Source organism: Myotis daubentonii, chromosome 1 (genome assembly GCF_963259705.1).
Source record: "Myotis daubentonii chromosome 1, mMyoDau2.1, whole genome shotgun sequence".
Lineage (NCBI taxonomy): Eukaryota > Metazoa > Chordata > Mammalia > Chiroptera > Vespertilionidae > Myotis > Myotis daubentonii.
Genome location: NC_081840.1, coordinates 63,000,939 through 63,016,679, shown reverse-complemented (window position 1 = coordinate 63,016,679; position 15,741 = coordinate 63,000,939). Strand labels below are relative to the sequence as shown.

Sequence of the window (15,741 nt, the reverse complement as noted above, 5' to 3'; positions counted from 1 at the left end):
TACTGACCACCCTGGGCTGGCAAGGTCAAAGGTCGGAGGCTCAGGTGGCAAAAGCAGGGTCTTGCTGTCAGCCCTGCGGATCCCCTTCATTTGACCTCACAAGCTTCCAGGAACCAGAGGGGCCAGGAAAGGAGGAAAAGAGGGATAAGGAGCTGGCCACGTCTCCTAGCACCACCCCCAGGTTCCCTCAGCCTCCTCCATCCCTCCTGTCCCCACCACCTCGCTGAGACAGCCCAGCCCCAGGTTGTCAGGGATACTCAGATGTGGGGGCAGATGTTTTAGTGAAACTTGCCCCCCACACCCTAAATCCCAAGCCCTGACAATGAGAAGAGTGATGCCACGGGCGGCGCCAGGACTGCTAACAAGGTTTCCTAATGACGAGCATAGATTTTCCCATTAAGCAAGCCAAACAGTATTGATTCTCCAAGGAGACTTCTGGAGATAAGCGGCCCATCCTCAGTGGTGCGCGCTTTACAGGAAACAAATGAGACACCTTGTGGTTTCTCAGTCTGGCTGCCAGGGTGGGCCTCCCCACAGAGCAAAGAGCTGGGTCCAGCTCCTAGATGAGCCTCTTGCCCAAGGAGGAGTAGGAGGGACATGGGAACGGAAAGGGAGTCTAATGGCATTTAAGTCCTCTATGTCCTCACTGAATCAAGGATCCAGGAGTTAAAGCTCTTGTGCCCCCTAACCCCAACTCAAACCACCCACACACACCTCTCCATGTCGGACTCCAGGCCTGGGATGGCCACTGGGGTGCTCGGTACAGAGGAAACCTACCCTCACTCAGTGACGGGGATTTCTCAGAAACCCCTCAGGGGGTAGGCACCCCTGGACCGCATGGCCTACCACTGGGAGACACAGCCGCTCACTCAGGGTTGGTTTCTCTAACGGTTACAGAGGCAGCTGTTTGCATTGTTTGGAGGGTTAATGCCCTCTTTGGTTAAGTATTTAACATATGCCACAAGTTTTATAATTTTGTTTGGAACTTCTTTATTTTTAAATATACCCAGTCCCCCAAAAGATGGAAGTGGCCCCAGCCTCTGGGCGTCGGAGGTGGTGATGCAGGGAGACGCCTTCATCCTCCTCTTGTGCCCACAACCTGACTCTGCACACAGCGCCTTGTCCACCTGCCAACTCACAGCTCCATGGTGAAGACTCAACTACACTTCCCTCCTGGGCCTCCCCTCCCAGGGTGCCTCTCCTTCATTCCCCTGAGCCCAGAAAGCTGCCCAGAGGCCCCAGCAGACCTGCCCTCTCTGCCCAGGACTCACCAGCAAAAGCTTTAGAAATCCGCTCCTTCTTCCACTCCCAGGGCTGGTCATACTCCTCGGGCGGCCTCTCATCATCCTCAGGCAGGCGGGACTCCCGGGGCCAAGGGGCCCCCTCACCGTCAGGAGTGGCCCCCTCCTCTTCTGGCTCATAGGGTGTGTCATACAGAGGCAGGGGCTGAGTGGCCGTCTCCTTGGAGCCCCGGATCTCTACCAGGGCAAGCAGGAGGGAGGCGTGAGAGCCTGGCTGCCTGGCTCAGCCCCCCAGCAGTGTTCCCAGCAACCAGGCAGGCTTCCTTCACAGATGCTGGTGGCTCTGGGGCACACATACAGGGTCCCTCTCCCTCAAAACACCTCTGGGGTTCCAAAAGCATGGGACCCAACAGAGGCAGGGGCAGCGGCACCCGAATGAAAGACAGAAAAAGGATCCTGCGATGGCCAGCAAGGGCTGGGGAGCTGAGGCTTACACATTTAGGAAACCAAGTCAGGGTCCTCTCCTAGTCCATCTCCTTGCTACCCAACTCCATTTTTTCCTTGTGTCCCAAGTGATACCATTCACAATATGACAGTCCTTTGTTGCCATATTGGGATGGTCAGATACTGCTGACCACCCCATCCTTGAATCTGTCCCCTTCATGGACTGTCCTCCCATTTGGTCTCTTTTACTGGATCCTTTCTTGGTCTCTGTTTCCCAAGGCCAAGTCTCATTCATTTCTCCCAGGCCTCATCCTTGCACTACTTGCCCAGTCGAACCCTTTGCATCTATATTTCTAGTTGCCATAAAGATGTTTCAGTTCGATGTTTCAAACTCCCCACTCTCCCAGAATGTTCTTCTAGTCTCTTCTGTGATTTTCTTTTTGAGATCTCTGACCCCAGTGAAACTGATAAAAGCTATGGAGCTCCCCCTATGTGCAGATTTTCTCATCAATCCCAGGGCACTCATGGGCCTCCTAGGGCAGCGGTCGCCAACCGGTGGTCTGCGGACCACTGGTGGTCAGTGAGGTCCAAAGGTTGGCGACTGCTGTCCGAGGGGGCCACACCCCTCTGATCTAAATATGGTAGCCACCCTCCCACTGTCTCCATTTCTGTCTACTATACTGCTCTCCTTGGTCCTGGCCCTCCTTCACTGTCTGAGTCCCATCTGTCATTGCCATTGCCTGATGAGTCTCACCCTCATCTCTCCACATCTAGATTCCTACTAGGGCGAACCTCCATTCTTCAGGCTTTTGTCTCATTGGCTCCATGGAATAACACTCCTGACTGCCCTCTGCCCGTCTCCCACCTCTTCCAAGGAGGGCGAGCAGTTTATCTGATCTGCTTTCTTACACAGAGAGAACATTCTGGTTCTTTTTCCTCCTGCCCCTGTGCAAGGGCCTAAAGTCATGCTACGTTGCCCAAGCCTGAGTGGGCAAGTTTAATTCTGTGGGGAAGTCTTAAGAAGCCCATTGTAGTGACATAGCTAAGTAATGTTCTCTAATCACTTTTATCAGTAAGAAAACTGACATTGTTATCTCCATTTTCTGTTTCCTTGATCTTATTTCTCAATTATTTCCAAGCTCCAGAGGGGAAGAAATGGGTGTTAATTATTGGTTCTGTAAAGCCTCAGTAATTTCCACAACAGCCTGCTAACTCATCTTTCTGATTGATGCCCAGTTCTTCTAGTCTGTTCTGTACACCAAAGCCTCTGTAATCCTCCTAAAATGCCTTATTTGTCCTGTTGCTTTCTTGCTCAAGAATCCATAATGGCTCCCCTTCCCCTTTTGGAGCAAGTCCAAATGCCTCATTCCAGCTTTTAAGGCCTATCAATGCCCCTCTTGGCCTCTCTCATCTTGCCTCTCCTGTGAACATATCTTCCTTTCATCCTGCCTTGGGACCTTGGCTTAGACTGACTCACCCCTGTCCTCCTGTCTGCTTGCCCCGATTTGGTCTTTCCCTGGGCCCTTTATTGGTCTCTGCTCCCCAGAGCCAGGCTCATCCATTTCTTCCTGCCCTCACTCCTTCAACTACTTGCCCAGCATCATGGGCATTGCATCTGCCTTTATATAGTCATGCGTTTCCAATTGTCATAACATCGTTTCAAACTTACCACCTTCTCTAAAGCTAGTGATTCTCTTTTAGGGACTAGTGACCCCCCAGCCCACACCGCTATCTTGCCCTTCCTCACTATCCCAAATGCTTCCATCTGTCTGACCTTTGCTTGTGTGGCTTCTCTACCACCTCAGGTCTCAGGTACCACAAATCACAGCTCCTTCTCCAAAGTGACTATCTTGAAAGTAGTGGTCATCTTCCCCGAGGACCCAGCAAAGGCATTCTCCATATTTTCTAGAGACCAAGGAATCAGTTCTTAAGACGTGTGGGTCGCATGGCTTGTTTTGCAGATACCCAAGCCTCAGGGAACACTCTCCCTTACTCTATCACTCACCGGCCATCATCTTTTGGGCCTCATAGGGCTCCATGTAGCCATCGTTTTCCGGGACCTTCTCTGGGGCTCCTGAAGCTCCTACTAGGCCGTCACCAGTCTCCTGGACATCGAACGGGTCCGCATAGTCTTCTAGGATTGCCAACTGTGGGAAGAGAGCAGGCGTCAGACATCTGAGAGACAGCTCTGCTCCCCAGATGCTCTATCCACAGGAGCAAGAGTCCTGGACAGGCTGCCTTAGACCTGGAGCCCCAGGCTCTGAACTTAGATGGGGACAAGCCCTGGCTCTTCCTTGGCAGGGGTCTCCTACTAGGCTGTCCAAAAAAATGGTACTTTCTTTTCTGTTAATTTTGTGCCTCTGGGCCAACTCCTAGGCTAAATAGCCAGGATGAGACTCTGGGCCTTAAAGCCTGCCTCAGTCAGGGTCCAGGCAGCCCAAGAGCTTACACCAGGTGGTTCCACAGGGGGAATTAATTCAGAGAACTGGTTGCAATGGAGTTCAAAGAGTGGACAGGGCACAGGAGGCAACTTGGAGATTAGCTTGGTCCATGCCAACCAGTGTGTTACCAGATGCTGAACAAATATTATTTGCTGACCATCAAGAACAGAAAGACTGAGTATTCTATGCCACAGTTCTGCTGGTTTAGCTGCAGGACATCCATCATAATCACCATGTGGGTATCATTATCCCGTTTTAAGGGAATGGAGGCTCATCGCAGGTAGGGAACAACATGCCCAAGACCATTCCAAGAAAGTGGAGGAACCAGGATTGGAACCTGCATCCTTTGTACAAAATCATGCTGCCAACCTGCCACCGGTGGGCACCTTGGCTGTCCCGGGAGAAAGACAATCTTAGAACAGCCATGAGGAAAGCCAGGATTGGGGCTCTGCTGAAACCCCCTGGGCTCGTGGAGAACAGGGACAGGAAAGGCCTGGCCTTGGCCCTCCACATCCCATGCATTCTCCCACACGAGCGGCTCATGGCCCCCCCTCTGTCTCTGGTCTCAGTCAAGGCAGAGGGAACCACAAGCCGTACACCCTGCAGAGGAGCTCAAGGTGCTCAGGGTGGGGCACAACTGAGGACAATAGAGCCTTTCTTCAAGCTGGGCACAGGCTCCTGGGGGGCAGGGAGGGGAGGGCTGGCTGTGGCAGAGACAGAGCCCAGCCACCCAGCCCCTCAGGGAGCACTGCATTAACAAGAGGTGGCTCTGGGGCCAGCAGCATGGGGAGGGGCCACTCCTGCCTCTCCCATTCTTGGTCTAGGCTTTGGTTCTGGGCCAAGATCCTACAGATCAGGACTGTGGGAGCCAGTTGAGCAGCGAAGCTGTAAGGGTGACCTCCCTGCCCTGGGTTAGCGGATCTGGGACCCTTAGTAAGGCAGAGATGGGAAAAGGAAGCTTCCCACCTCAGAGACCCCTTCTTCATGTTCCTTGGGCTGTTGCAAAGGTCTCCAAAGCATGTCCCAAAGGCTCCTGCCATCTCACCCTTCAGCTCTTCAGCTCCCACCTTATTCCATTTTGTCCTAGTCAAGCCGCCCAGCCTCTTTCTGCCCTCAGATTTCTGCCTGCTTCCGAGAATTCTATCATCTCAGATCTTCCTAACCCACCACCAGATCAGCCACTAGCCTGGAGCCCTTTGTCATTTTTGTCTCTCCGGCTCCAGTAAGTACCCAGCTCACAGTAGGCACTGGAGTAATGTTTCTATTAGAAAAATGTTTCTGCCAAAACCGGTTTGGCTCAGTGGATAGAGCGTCGGCCTGCGGACTGAAAGGTCCCAGGTTCGATTCCGGTCAAGGGCATGTACCTGGGTTGCGGGCACATCCCCAGTAGATGTGCTGGAGGCAGCTGATCGATGTTTCTCTCCCATCGATGTTTCTAACTCTATCTCTCTCCCTTCCTCTCTGTAAAAAATCAATAAAATATATTTTAAAAAAAAGAAAAATGTTTCTATTAGATCACCTCCTACCTCCCTCAGAGCCCACCACACCTCATCCTCCTTCCTCCAAGAAGTAAAGAAAATAAATCCACTCACCCCTCCTCCCCCAAACTGCTTCCTCCCAGGCCAGCTGGCACCCCCCCAAGTGGCCCCACCCACTTGACCAAGGGGGCTCTGGAGACAGCCTGTTGGGTACCCAGCCCAGTTGGCACCCAGACTCACAACTCACACATGGCAGCAACTCAACAGTAACTGAATCAACGGACAGGCTATCCTTAAACCTTGAATGGCTCTCCAGTGGCTACAATAAAAAGTCCATAGTTAAAGAGATTTTAAGATTCCACTTTCCTCTTTGGTTTCTCTTTACCCATCTCAGATCACATTGTTACCTAAAAGCTCAATGCTCTTTTTCTCACCTCAAAAGCTTTCCCTAAGCCTGAATCAGATTCTTTTCTTCCTTCAGAAAGCCTTTCCATTCTCCCCCCAGGGCAGGTTAGTGCCTCTGAGCTGGGCTGTCATCATGAGTGTAGTGAATACCTGCTTTATTATCTGTCTTACTGCAGACTGTGAGCTTCCTGAGGGCAAGAATGTTTACTGTTAAATTCCTAGTGCCCAAAAGTGCTCAGTAAATCTTTGTTAAATCAGTTCACATAAAACAGGAAGAATGAACAAAGGAAGCGCATTCTCTTGTTCACTCAGAAGAGGGAGGAAGCATGAATCCGGGTGGGGTGGAGGATCAGGTAGGGGGATTGAGGCCCTGGAAGCTGCTCAGTGAGCAGAAGCACCCAGAACCACGCACCGGTGGTCCCCAACTCCACAGAGCCCCCCAGCCCTTCCCTCGCCAAGCTGGGTCACAGCTGCACTCAGCACCCTTCCCACTGGAGTCCTGGGCCGGTGCCTAGAGCCACGACCCCTCCCAGGCCGCGTGGGCCTCTCTAGCGCCAGCCCTTGGTGCCCGTGGGCGCCCAGGTGGCAGCTTTGTGGGCAGTTCAATGGCTCCTCTGTTCCACTCCTGGCTCCACACCCTGCTCCAGGAAGCCCCAACCCCCCTGCCCTGGGCTGGGGTGCCCAAGGAGCCACCCATGGGGTTGGGAGTCAGGAGCAACAGCAGAAATGCCTGCTGGGAAACCAGGCAGGACAGGCACTTGCCCGAGCACAGAGGACCCATGTCATAGGCCAGGCCTGCTTCCTCAGGAGCTTCTGGGTTACACAAGGAGGCAAAACTGCTCAGTGGGGGAAGCTGCCCCTGTAGGCTTCTGACACCTTTGTCCTACCACTATTTATTTTGTGTATTTACCAGACTCTAATGTGCTCACTATTATACACCACGTCCACCACGGAGCCTGGCACACAGTGGGTGCTCAGTGCACATTACCGGGAGGCTCGACAGGCCTCCTTCTCCCTATACCCATAGACCAGCCGTGGGCAAACTCCGGCCCGCGGGCCGGATCCGGCCCGTTTGAAATGAATAAAACTAAAAAAAGAAAAGACCGTACCCTTTTATGTAATGATGTTTACTTTGAATTTATATTAGTTCACACAAACACTCCATCCATGCTTTTGTTCCGGCCCTCCGGTCCAGTTTAAGAACCCATTGTGGCCCTCGAGTCAAAAAGTTTGCCCACCCCTGCCATAGACTCTCAGATCCCCATTTATCTGAACTCTGACCAACCATTAGCAGCTGTAGGAGCAGGCTGTCAAGAGACTCGACTTTAGAATGGAGATCAAAGCCCCTGACTCAGGAGCAGAAGAGAGAAAATAGGGAAGACATCAAGGCCAGGGCTGATATTTGGGCAAGCCCTCTGGTAGTCACAATGCTGTTGAAATGCTGAATCAGAGGGCCCCCTTGTCCCCATAACCGCCTGCCCACCAGGTCCCCTCCTTTCTGTCATCCAGCAGGGTGCCTCCAGAAGGCAGCTCTTGTGCCTGTTCCAACTGGGCAGTGCCCCTCCCAGAGCAGCTGTCAGGTTTGGACTCTCCTTCCTGCCCAAGCCTCTCCTGAAGTGGCTGGAAGGCCCACCATCTGGTGGAACCGTCACTCTGCAGCTGGGCCCTGCTATGAGTCTCTGACCTCCGCCCTCCATGGGGCTTGTGAGTCCAGGGAGACCAAGGGGACAAACATTTGGCTCTGCAAGGTCCTCCAAATCTACCACTGCCCCTTTTCTCTGTTTCTTTAGTTTACATTTACTATCTGGAGGCCTCTGTATTTTTATCTGTAAAATGGGGCTGGTATTAGTACCTAACCCATAGGCTTGGGAAGAAGATGATGGATGAAATCGATGCCTTACAAGGTGTGTCTATGGCTCCCTAGAGATTAGGTGGCAAATGCTGTCCTTCATCATCCAGAAATTGGTGAACTCAGCCCAGAATGCACTCCTCATTCCTTCCCCGAGTCTCCTTCCCCTTGTTCACTAGCAAATGTCTAGTGAGCACCTCTGCTCTGCGGGGCTCCTCTCCGTAAGTGCAGGGGTCCCCTGGCACGGTGCTAGCAGCCAATCCGGAGTCGGGCTGCCTGGCTGTCACCCTGGGCTCTCCTGCTTACTAGCTATGAAACCACGCAAGTGTGACCCGGCATTCCTGTGCGGCAGTCTCCCTGTTTATAACCCGGGGATAACAACTGAATTTCCTCAAAGGATTGTGGTAAGGCTCATTGGCCCAATCCATGTCAGCCGCTTCAAAATGGTAACAGGCACGAGGTAAGTGCTCAGTAAATGTCCGCCATTATATCGTTAAAGATGAAGAGACCGAATTCCTTGGTCCTCAAGAAGCTCACAGTGACAGACACAGAATAAACTCCAAAAGATTGAAGCATCTTGAGGTGCTGTGAAGCCCCATGTCTGGGACCCAGGCTCTAGAGCAGCGGTTCTCAACCTGTGGGTCGCGACCCCTGAAAATACATCCTGCATATCAGATATTTACATTACGATTCATAACAGTAGCAAAATTACAGCTATGAAGTAGCAACGAAAATAATTTTATGGTTGGGGGTCACCACAACATGAGGAGCTGTATTAAAGGGTTGCAGCATTAGGAAGGTTGAGAACCACCGCTCTAGAGGCACCACAGGTTCACTGCTGTCATATAATATCACACTGGTTCTATGGTGAGGGCAACTGGAGTAGGCAGCAGGTCCCCCTCCAAGCCCAGGGCCCAGTCAGCTGCTCCCATTCCCATTCATGGTATACAGCAGTGTTCTCAACCTGTGGGTTGCGACCCCTTCAGGGGTCGAAAGACCCTTTCACAGGGGTCGCCTAAGGCCATCGGAAAACACATATATAATTACATATTATTTTTGTGATTAATCACTATGCTTTAATTATGTTCAATTTTTGTAACAATGAAATTGGGGGTCACCACAACATGAGGAACTGTATTAAAGGGTCGTGGCATTAGAAAGGTTGAGAACCACTGGTCTACAGGGTCCCAGCTGTTCCAGACTCCCAATGCACAGAGTGCCAGGGCTGAGGTGTCTCTGAGTCATCGCCCAAGCCAACAAGCCAAAGATGTCTTCTAGAGGGTTGGAGTGCCGCAATGTGAGGAGGCGGCACTGGGTGGAGTGGACAGGCCTGCCATACAATCCCACAGGTCTCAGGCCTCAGCCCTCCCCAAAGCACCACCTGCAGCACAGATGACCAGTTCAGGCCACAGAGGGGTTAAGAGGTCTAGCCAGTCCACAAAGGTTCCTGATCTGGACCTCTCTCTTCTCCTCCCTCTACTTCCACAGGAGGCCATGTGCTAGGTAAACAGATCAGACCTCGGGGCTCTGTGGAAGGCATAACAAGGAAAATTAAAGCAAACAAGCAAACTCAAAAAAGTCAAGGACCAGGTCTTCTGGGTGGTGAGTCCCTTTCAGGGCCTAGGTATCATTTAATGATACATAAACACTCAATGGACAATGGGTAAGGGAGGGCCCCTACACACCCTCCTAACCCCAGGGGAGGCATGTCTTGTGTAATTTCAGACACTCAAATATCTCCTTCACTTTACTGTACTCTTCCTACCTGTCTGTTCATTCATTCTAAATTTGGGCCTGAGAGATCCAAGTCCATGTGGATACCATCTATGAGGTACACCTATTTTTATTTACATTCTTAATATGTTGGGCCCTGTGAACCCCTGTGAGAACCTGAGAGCTGTGAGACTTTTCCCAGAAAAAATGCTCATCTACTCAAATATCTGCACAATTTCTGGAGGCTCATGAACTCCAGAAACGCCCCCATAAGCTAAGAATAAGAGCTCTAGTTTCACTTCATACAGGATGCCTGTCTTATTGTTCCCATCACATTTCTCTCTCTCCCTCCCTCCCTCTCTCTCTCTCTCTCTCTCTCTCTCTCTCTTTCTCTCTCTCTCTCTCTCTCTCTCTCTCTCTCTCTCTCTCACACACACACACACACACACACATCTTGGCATGATGGAGACAAAGGACACACTGTGCAGATGGTCACAGACAGCTCAAAACTTCATCCAATCAGGGCCCCTTTCCCACCCCCATCCCCCTTTCCTAGACCAGGTTTTTCCTGTTGAAGGTCTGAGAAAAGGGAGCAAAGCAAGGGCAGGACTGGCTCTCTAACTCCTCTGTCAGAGCACGGCTGGTGGCCAGAAAGGGTCCAACACACCAAGCGGGAGCTCTTTTTTGGCCAGATGGCGAGACTCTGCCTTCCCATCCCATGCAGGGCTCGGCTCCTGTCCTCCCATGCCTGTCCTGCCAGGCCCAGATGGCCACCCTGGTACCCTGCCAACTGCAGCAGTAGGTCTCAGGGCGGGCCAACAGCCAAAGCCCTGCCTGGGGAGAAAGCGAATGGTCCTGAGCCCCTTGGGCCTCTCAGGGTCCCATCTAAGTCCCCATTCTCTCCTACCCCATAGTCACTGAACTCATTTCCCCTCAGTCTCTCTGGCTCATCACAGAGGCATTTCCACCCATTTCATCAAACCTCGCAAACCAGCCCCTTTCACAGGGTTCTGGCACCAGTCACTGGCCTCTCGGAGGAAATTGACCAGCCCAAGGTACATCCAGTGCCTACCTCACCTCAGCGAGTGACCCAAAAGCAACAAGCCAAGAGGATCTGCAGGGCTGAGAGGAGGGAGAACAGAGACTAGGGATAAAACAGCCACAGAATGGAAAAGCTGGCTCAGTAATGCCTCAAGAGCCACAGCCAGCTCACTGTTCAGGGGCAGAGTGAGCTCTGTAGGCATGTGCTGACACTTGGATTTAAGGTAAGGGGTTCAGGTACCTCGTCAGGGCTCTTCCTAAGGGAAGACTCTGGGGTCCCCAAAATGGCTCCTAAAGGGGTGGAGCTGCTCTCTCGGAATGGTGGGAAGTCCCAGGTCAGCATCCCTGCCCCTGGGCCATCTTGGATGGCATCCTGGTTCCTTCTCATCACACCTGGTAAAGAAACCACCGATTGTGTGGTCCCAGGATATCCTGCTGGATTTCATTCCTGTCCCTGCAGCTGACAAAGGAGTCAGACACCTCTTGGCCCCCGAGGGCTGAACAGCCCACAGATCACAGAGCTGACCCAGGGTGAGGCATGATGCCCTCAGTGAGAGGAGGCTGCAGGTCTCTGAATGGTTGTGTGGGCACAACCCCTTCATTGTGGGGTCTCTGTGGCGAAATGTACAAGGAGGTCTCTGACCCTCAGGCCACCCCGGCAATGGACAGTCATCATTCGGGACGTATTCATGCACCCTTCTTTATGCCAAAAATGGTGTCCATCACTTGGAAGACACAGACTTGAGGAGAACATGGTCCTTGTCGCGGAGGAGCCCACAGCTTGGTGAGAAGGCTGTTAAAGCATTCTAGGAGGAGGAGGGCCAGGAACAGCTCAGGCCCATGTGCGAATGGGTGTGGACAGGGAGGAGGAGACTATTGGTCAATCGTAAAAACAAGCCCAGCTGGTGTGGCTCAGTGATTGAGCGTGGACCCATGAACCAGGTGGTCACGGTTCCATTCTTGGTCAGGGCTCTATCCCCAATAGGGGGCATGCAGGAGGCAGCCAATCAATTTCCCCTTACCATTGATGTTTCCACCTCTCTCTCCCTCTCTCTCGCTCTCTAAAATCAACAAAAGCATTTTTTAAAAATAGTAAAAACAAGGCCTAATGCCCTCCGTGCCTTACTCCACCACCATCACATCACCGACAGGACAATCGGGAAAAAGAGAAGACTAGGTCAGGACATGTGAAGAAAGCACAGCCTCCTTCTGCAGGCTAAGGATCCTAACTCAGGATGGGCAGCCGTGCCCCCTGGCAGGAACTAGGGGAAAAAATAATTCGCATTCCTGAGGCTTCTGCTCTGACCCTGACACATCTCTCTTGCCCGGGAAATCAGGCAGAACGGCACTCTCTCAGCTGAAAACCTCCACCCTGGAGCCAGTGGATTCGGACAGCAATTTGCTCTCCGATACAATAAAACTGTTCTCTGAGGAGGAGGGGGGGGAGGGGGGGGGAACAAGCCCCAGCGCTGAGCTCCCAGGGGAGAGTGAAGAGGGCCAACAGAGCCAGAGCGGCCCCGACCGTCATAAAATTTAGGGCTAGAGGGACCTGGGGATGGCTTTCCGCTGTCAAGGAGGGGTAAGTCAAACTGCGGTTGGGCGTGGGGTGGCTTCTCCACCAGGGCCTGCGGAGGCACCCGTCTCTCCTCTCCATCCCAAGCCTGCAGATCCATAAAAGGCTCTTGCCACCCTCAGAATGGACAGAGGGAGGGAGAGGCCAAGAGGAGAAGAAGAGTGGTCTCAGCTGGTCAGCCCCTTCTGGGCAACAGGTTCTGAGCACTGGCTGTCCCCGCACCTGGGGGGACAGGGGAAGGAGTGTAGGGTGGGCCTGCCCGAGCCTCAGTGGTCAGCATCCTCAGCGCAGAGCTGCGCACGGCCCGTCTGGCTTCCCGAGAACAACAGTCCACCCAGCTCCAGTCCGACTGGGTGAGGCAAAGGCCAGCTCTTGCTGTGTCCACGGGGAGAAACCCCAGCCGTCCCCTCCTTCCCCGGGCTCCAGCACCTGCAAGGATGCTCGGGCTACAGGAGGAGGAGTGGGGCTTTGTGCTGGTTCTGCCCTGGTGGGAGGGGTCAGAGATCAAAGGGCAGTGAGCTGCTGCTCCCCATGGGCAGAAGGGCCAATGGGTGGGGGGGGTGAGGGGAACTCAAATCCCGTTAGAAAAAGCCCTGTGGGCTGGTTAGGTTCCCGGGGGCTGCAAGGAGGAGATCAGAGCCCCAGAGTGGGAGGGTCACCGAGTCCTGGGCGATAAGAGGGGACAGAGGCAGAGTTTGGGGCCCGCGCCCAGAGGGGTCGGTCGAGAACTGGAACAAAGGTGGGTGAAGGCTCCGGGTCCCCGGGGTCCGTCAGGAGCCGTGACACCGAAGGGCCGGCGGCCAGGCCACCTTTGTCCCTCTCCGAAGCCCGAGCCCACCGCCGCCTCTGCTCCCGGACCCCCGCCCGTCCCGCACTCACCCTGTCGCCGCCGGCCGGGGGTCCAGAGGTCCTCTCCTCGGGCGGGGGCGCTGGGGGGCCCGGGGTCTCGACCCGAATCAGGCGGTGGGGGGGCGAGCCGTGGCGCGGGGGCGGCGTGGGGCCGGGGGCCACCGGGGCGGCCAGGGCGGCGGAGCCGGACGGCCCTCCGGAGTAGGGGTCTTCGAAGTCCCGCTCCCGCTGCAGCCGGTAGGCGGCCAGGATGTCCGGCGGGGGCGCGGGGGGCGCGGCCGGGGCGGGCACGGGCGGCCGGTAGTCCGGCTCCGGGGGCGCCGGCTTACCCCCGCCGCCGCCGCCGCTCCCCCCGCGGAAGCCCAGGTGCTCCCGGAGCCACTTGGCCACGCCGCCGCTGCCGCCTCCTCCCGGGCCGGCCCCGGGCCCCCCGGCGCCCCGGCGCGAGCCCCCCGGGCCGCCCCCCGCGCCCCCCTGCGCCCGCGGCCCGGGGCCGGAGCCCGCGGGCGGAGCTCCGCTCAGCAGCATGGGGCCCGCCGACTGCGCTCCGAGCCGCGGCCGCGGGGGGCGGGGCGGGGGCGGGGCTCCGCGGCGGCGGCGGGGCGGGGCTCGCCAGTAACAAGGAGGGGCGGGGTTCCGCTCCCGGCGGGGTCCACCTCCCCGGGCTCCCAGCGGAGAGGGGCGCGGGCGGCGGGCGGTGGGGACTCCCGGGGACTGGAGCGGGCGACCCGGGGCAGGGGCGAGTCCCGGACGGAGCACGAGCCCTCCACGTGTGACCCGCTGCCGCTGTGGGGGCGCACCTGTCCCACCAGCTCTCCCTCCGCTGCTGCCAGCGAAGAGCCTTCGGGCACCTTCCGACCCTCCCCCAAGGCCCCCAATTGGGAAATCAGACCCGAGAAGAGGAAGCTGGGGAGGGCGAGAAAGGGGGCTCTGCCTAAGATGTGTCTGTAAAGACACCCTCCCTTGTGGGAGCCCCACCTGCCTCCTCCCGCCCAGCTGCTCGCCTGGTTCAGACTCCAGCCCGGCAGACACAGCTCCCATCACAGACAACCAGCTTCCCAGAGGCGCCCACTCCTCCCGTGTCGTTTCCACACACGCCCTCCGCACACGCAAACGGCCCCCGCAGACATGCCTTTCATCCTCCCGAGCACCCGCCTCCAGCCGGCCCGCCGAGCGCGCGCTCCCGCCGAAATCGCCTTAAGTCACATCCCGGGTTTCGTCGTCAATCAGATTAGTGATAGACGAGAAACAGACAAGTCAATAAATCAAGTCCAGAAGCCGTTCCAATGTTGTCTATCACATACCTCTTCCCCTGAGGCTCGGATGCTGAAGCGACAGGCGTTTTTGTCTTAGAAGTAAAGCCAGTCTCTCCCCCAGAAAAGTATCCGCGAAGCAGGCATCAACATTTGCTTTCGGCTCTGCTGGGAAGGTAGCAGCTTCACCTCACCATCACCCCGTGGACACGGCCTCAGCGCCTCCCTCACTCTTAGGTTCTCACCTGCCTTCCGAGGGAGCAAAGAGCCCAGGAAGGGGGCTCAAAGCCGGATGGCAAACCTGAGAATCCCCTAGGATCCCCAGGGAGGGCCTCAGGTCTCAAAATATTTGAGCTTCTGCTTTACTCATACTCTAGTTAGTGTTGCAGGACCGTGCTTCTCACACTTTAATGGGACCATGAATCTCCCCCGGGAACTTGTTCAACTGCAGTGTCTGATTCTGAGGTTGTGGCTGGATAGGACTCCGGACTGTAGCTCTGATAGACTCCCAGCCGATACAGGTGCTGCTGGTCCTCCCGCCACACTTTGATTAGCTGGGCTGTAGGAAATACTGAAATATCTGATACCCTGTCTGGCTTCATGAACTACAGTTGGGAAAATGACATGTGCACCTTGTAAAAACAGGCCTGAGCTGGGTAGGCTTTGGAGCAAAGGAGTGAAAGTTCATTCATGCCAAGCTAGGAGGTCAGCATGAGCTGAGCAAAGGCATTGAGGTAGGAACCAGAATGCCATAAAGAAGGGGAGGATTCATAGTAGGGAAGAGTAGGAAATAAAGTTAGATGAGGAGGGGTAAGAGTTTAAATGATAATAAAGGTAAGAGTTTAAATGATAATTAAAATGCTTAATGCCTTCTGTGCACCATGTTCTTTTTTTAAAAGTAAACAATTAGCATTCTTTTTAAAAAATATATTTTTATTGATTTCAGAGAGGAAGGGGCAGGAAGAGAGAGATAGAAACATCAGTGGTGAGAGAGAATCATTGATTGGCTGCTTCATGCACGCCCCACACTGGGGATCAAGCCCACAACCCAGGCATGCGCCCTTGGCGGGAATCGAACCTGGACCCTTCAGTCCACAGGCCTACGCTCTACTCACTGAGCCAAACTGGCTAGGGCTGCACCATGTTCTTAATCTTATTTTAAATTATCTGTTAATGCAATTTCCTTTCCCACCAAAGTGTGGAGTCCTGGAAGCAGGCATTACTGAATGCGTCATGGGGCCAGGCATCTTGCTAGGAACCCAGGATAGCAGAGGTGAAGCTGTCACAGCAAGTGTCCTCTGAGACTTGGGTGGCATTGGCCAGATCCTAAGTCTTGAATGTTAAGCACGTTAAGCATGACACCATAAAACCAGGCTTCTGAAGGGGAACAGGGTGTTCCCACCGCTTAGTACAGAGCCTGTTGTGTGGCAGGAGCCTGTTGAAATGAATAAAGA

The 15,741-nt window shown here is 54.6% G+C and overlaps 1 protein-coding gene across 10 annotated transcripts in view; it reads right to left on the bottom strand.

The window, feature by feature from the left end:
• The window catches only part of SHF (Src homology 2 domain containing F), a 31,016-nt gene extending 17,424 nt beyond the window's left edge, over positions 1 to 13,592 (bottom strand). For 3 of the 10 annotated variants that reach the window (XM_059702468.1, XM_059702471.1, XM_059702479.1), the window contains exons 1-3: positions 13,065 to 13,588; positions 3,691 to 3,832; positions 1,272 to 1,478 (exon numbers count right to left, since the gene is read on the bottom strand). In XM_059702468.1, coding sequence (XP_059558451.1) covers positions 1,272 to 1,478; positions 3,691 to 3,832; positions 13,065 to 13,562 — 847 coding nt within the window. In that variant the 5' untranslated portion in view covers positions 13,563 to 13,588. Of the gene's footprint in view, positions 1 to 981; positions 1,128 to 1,271; positions 1,479 to 3,690; positions 3,833 to 13,064 lie in introns of those variants that run through there. The other 7 variants (XM_059702506.1, XM_059702497.1, XM_059702485.1 and 4 more) reach the window with 5 other exon arrangements.
• Between the last annotated feature and the right edge of the window lie 2,149 nt (positions 13,593 to 15,741).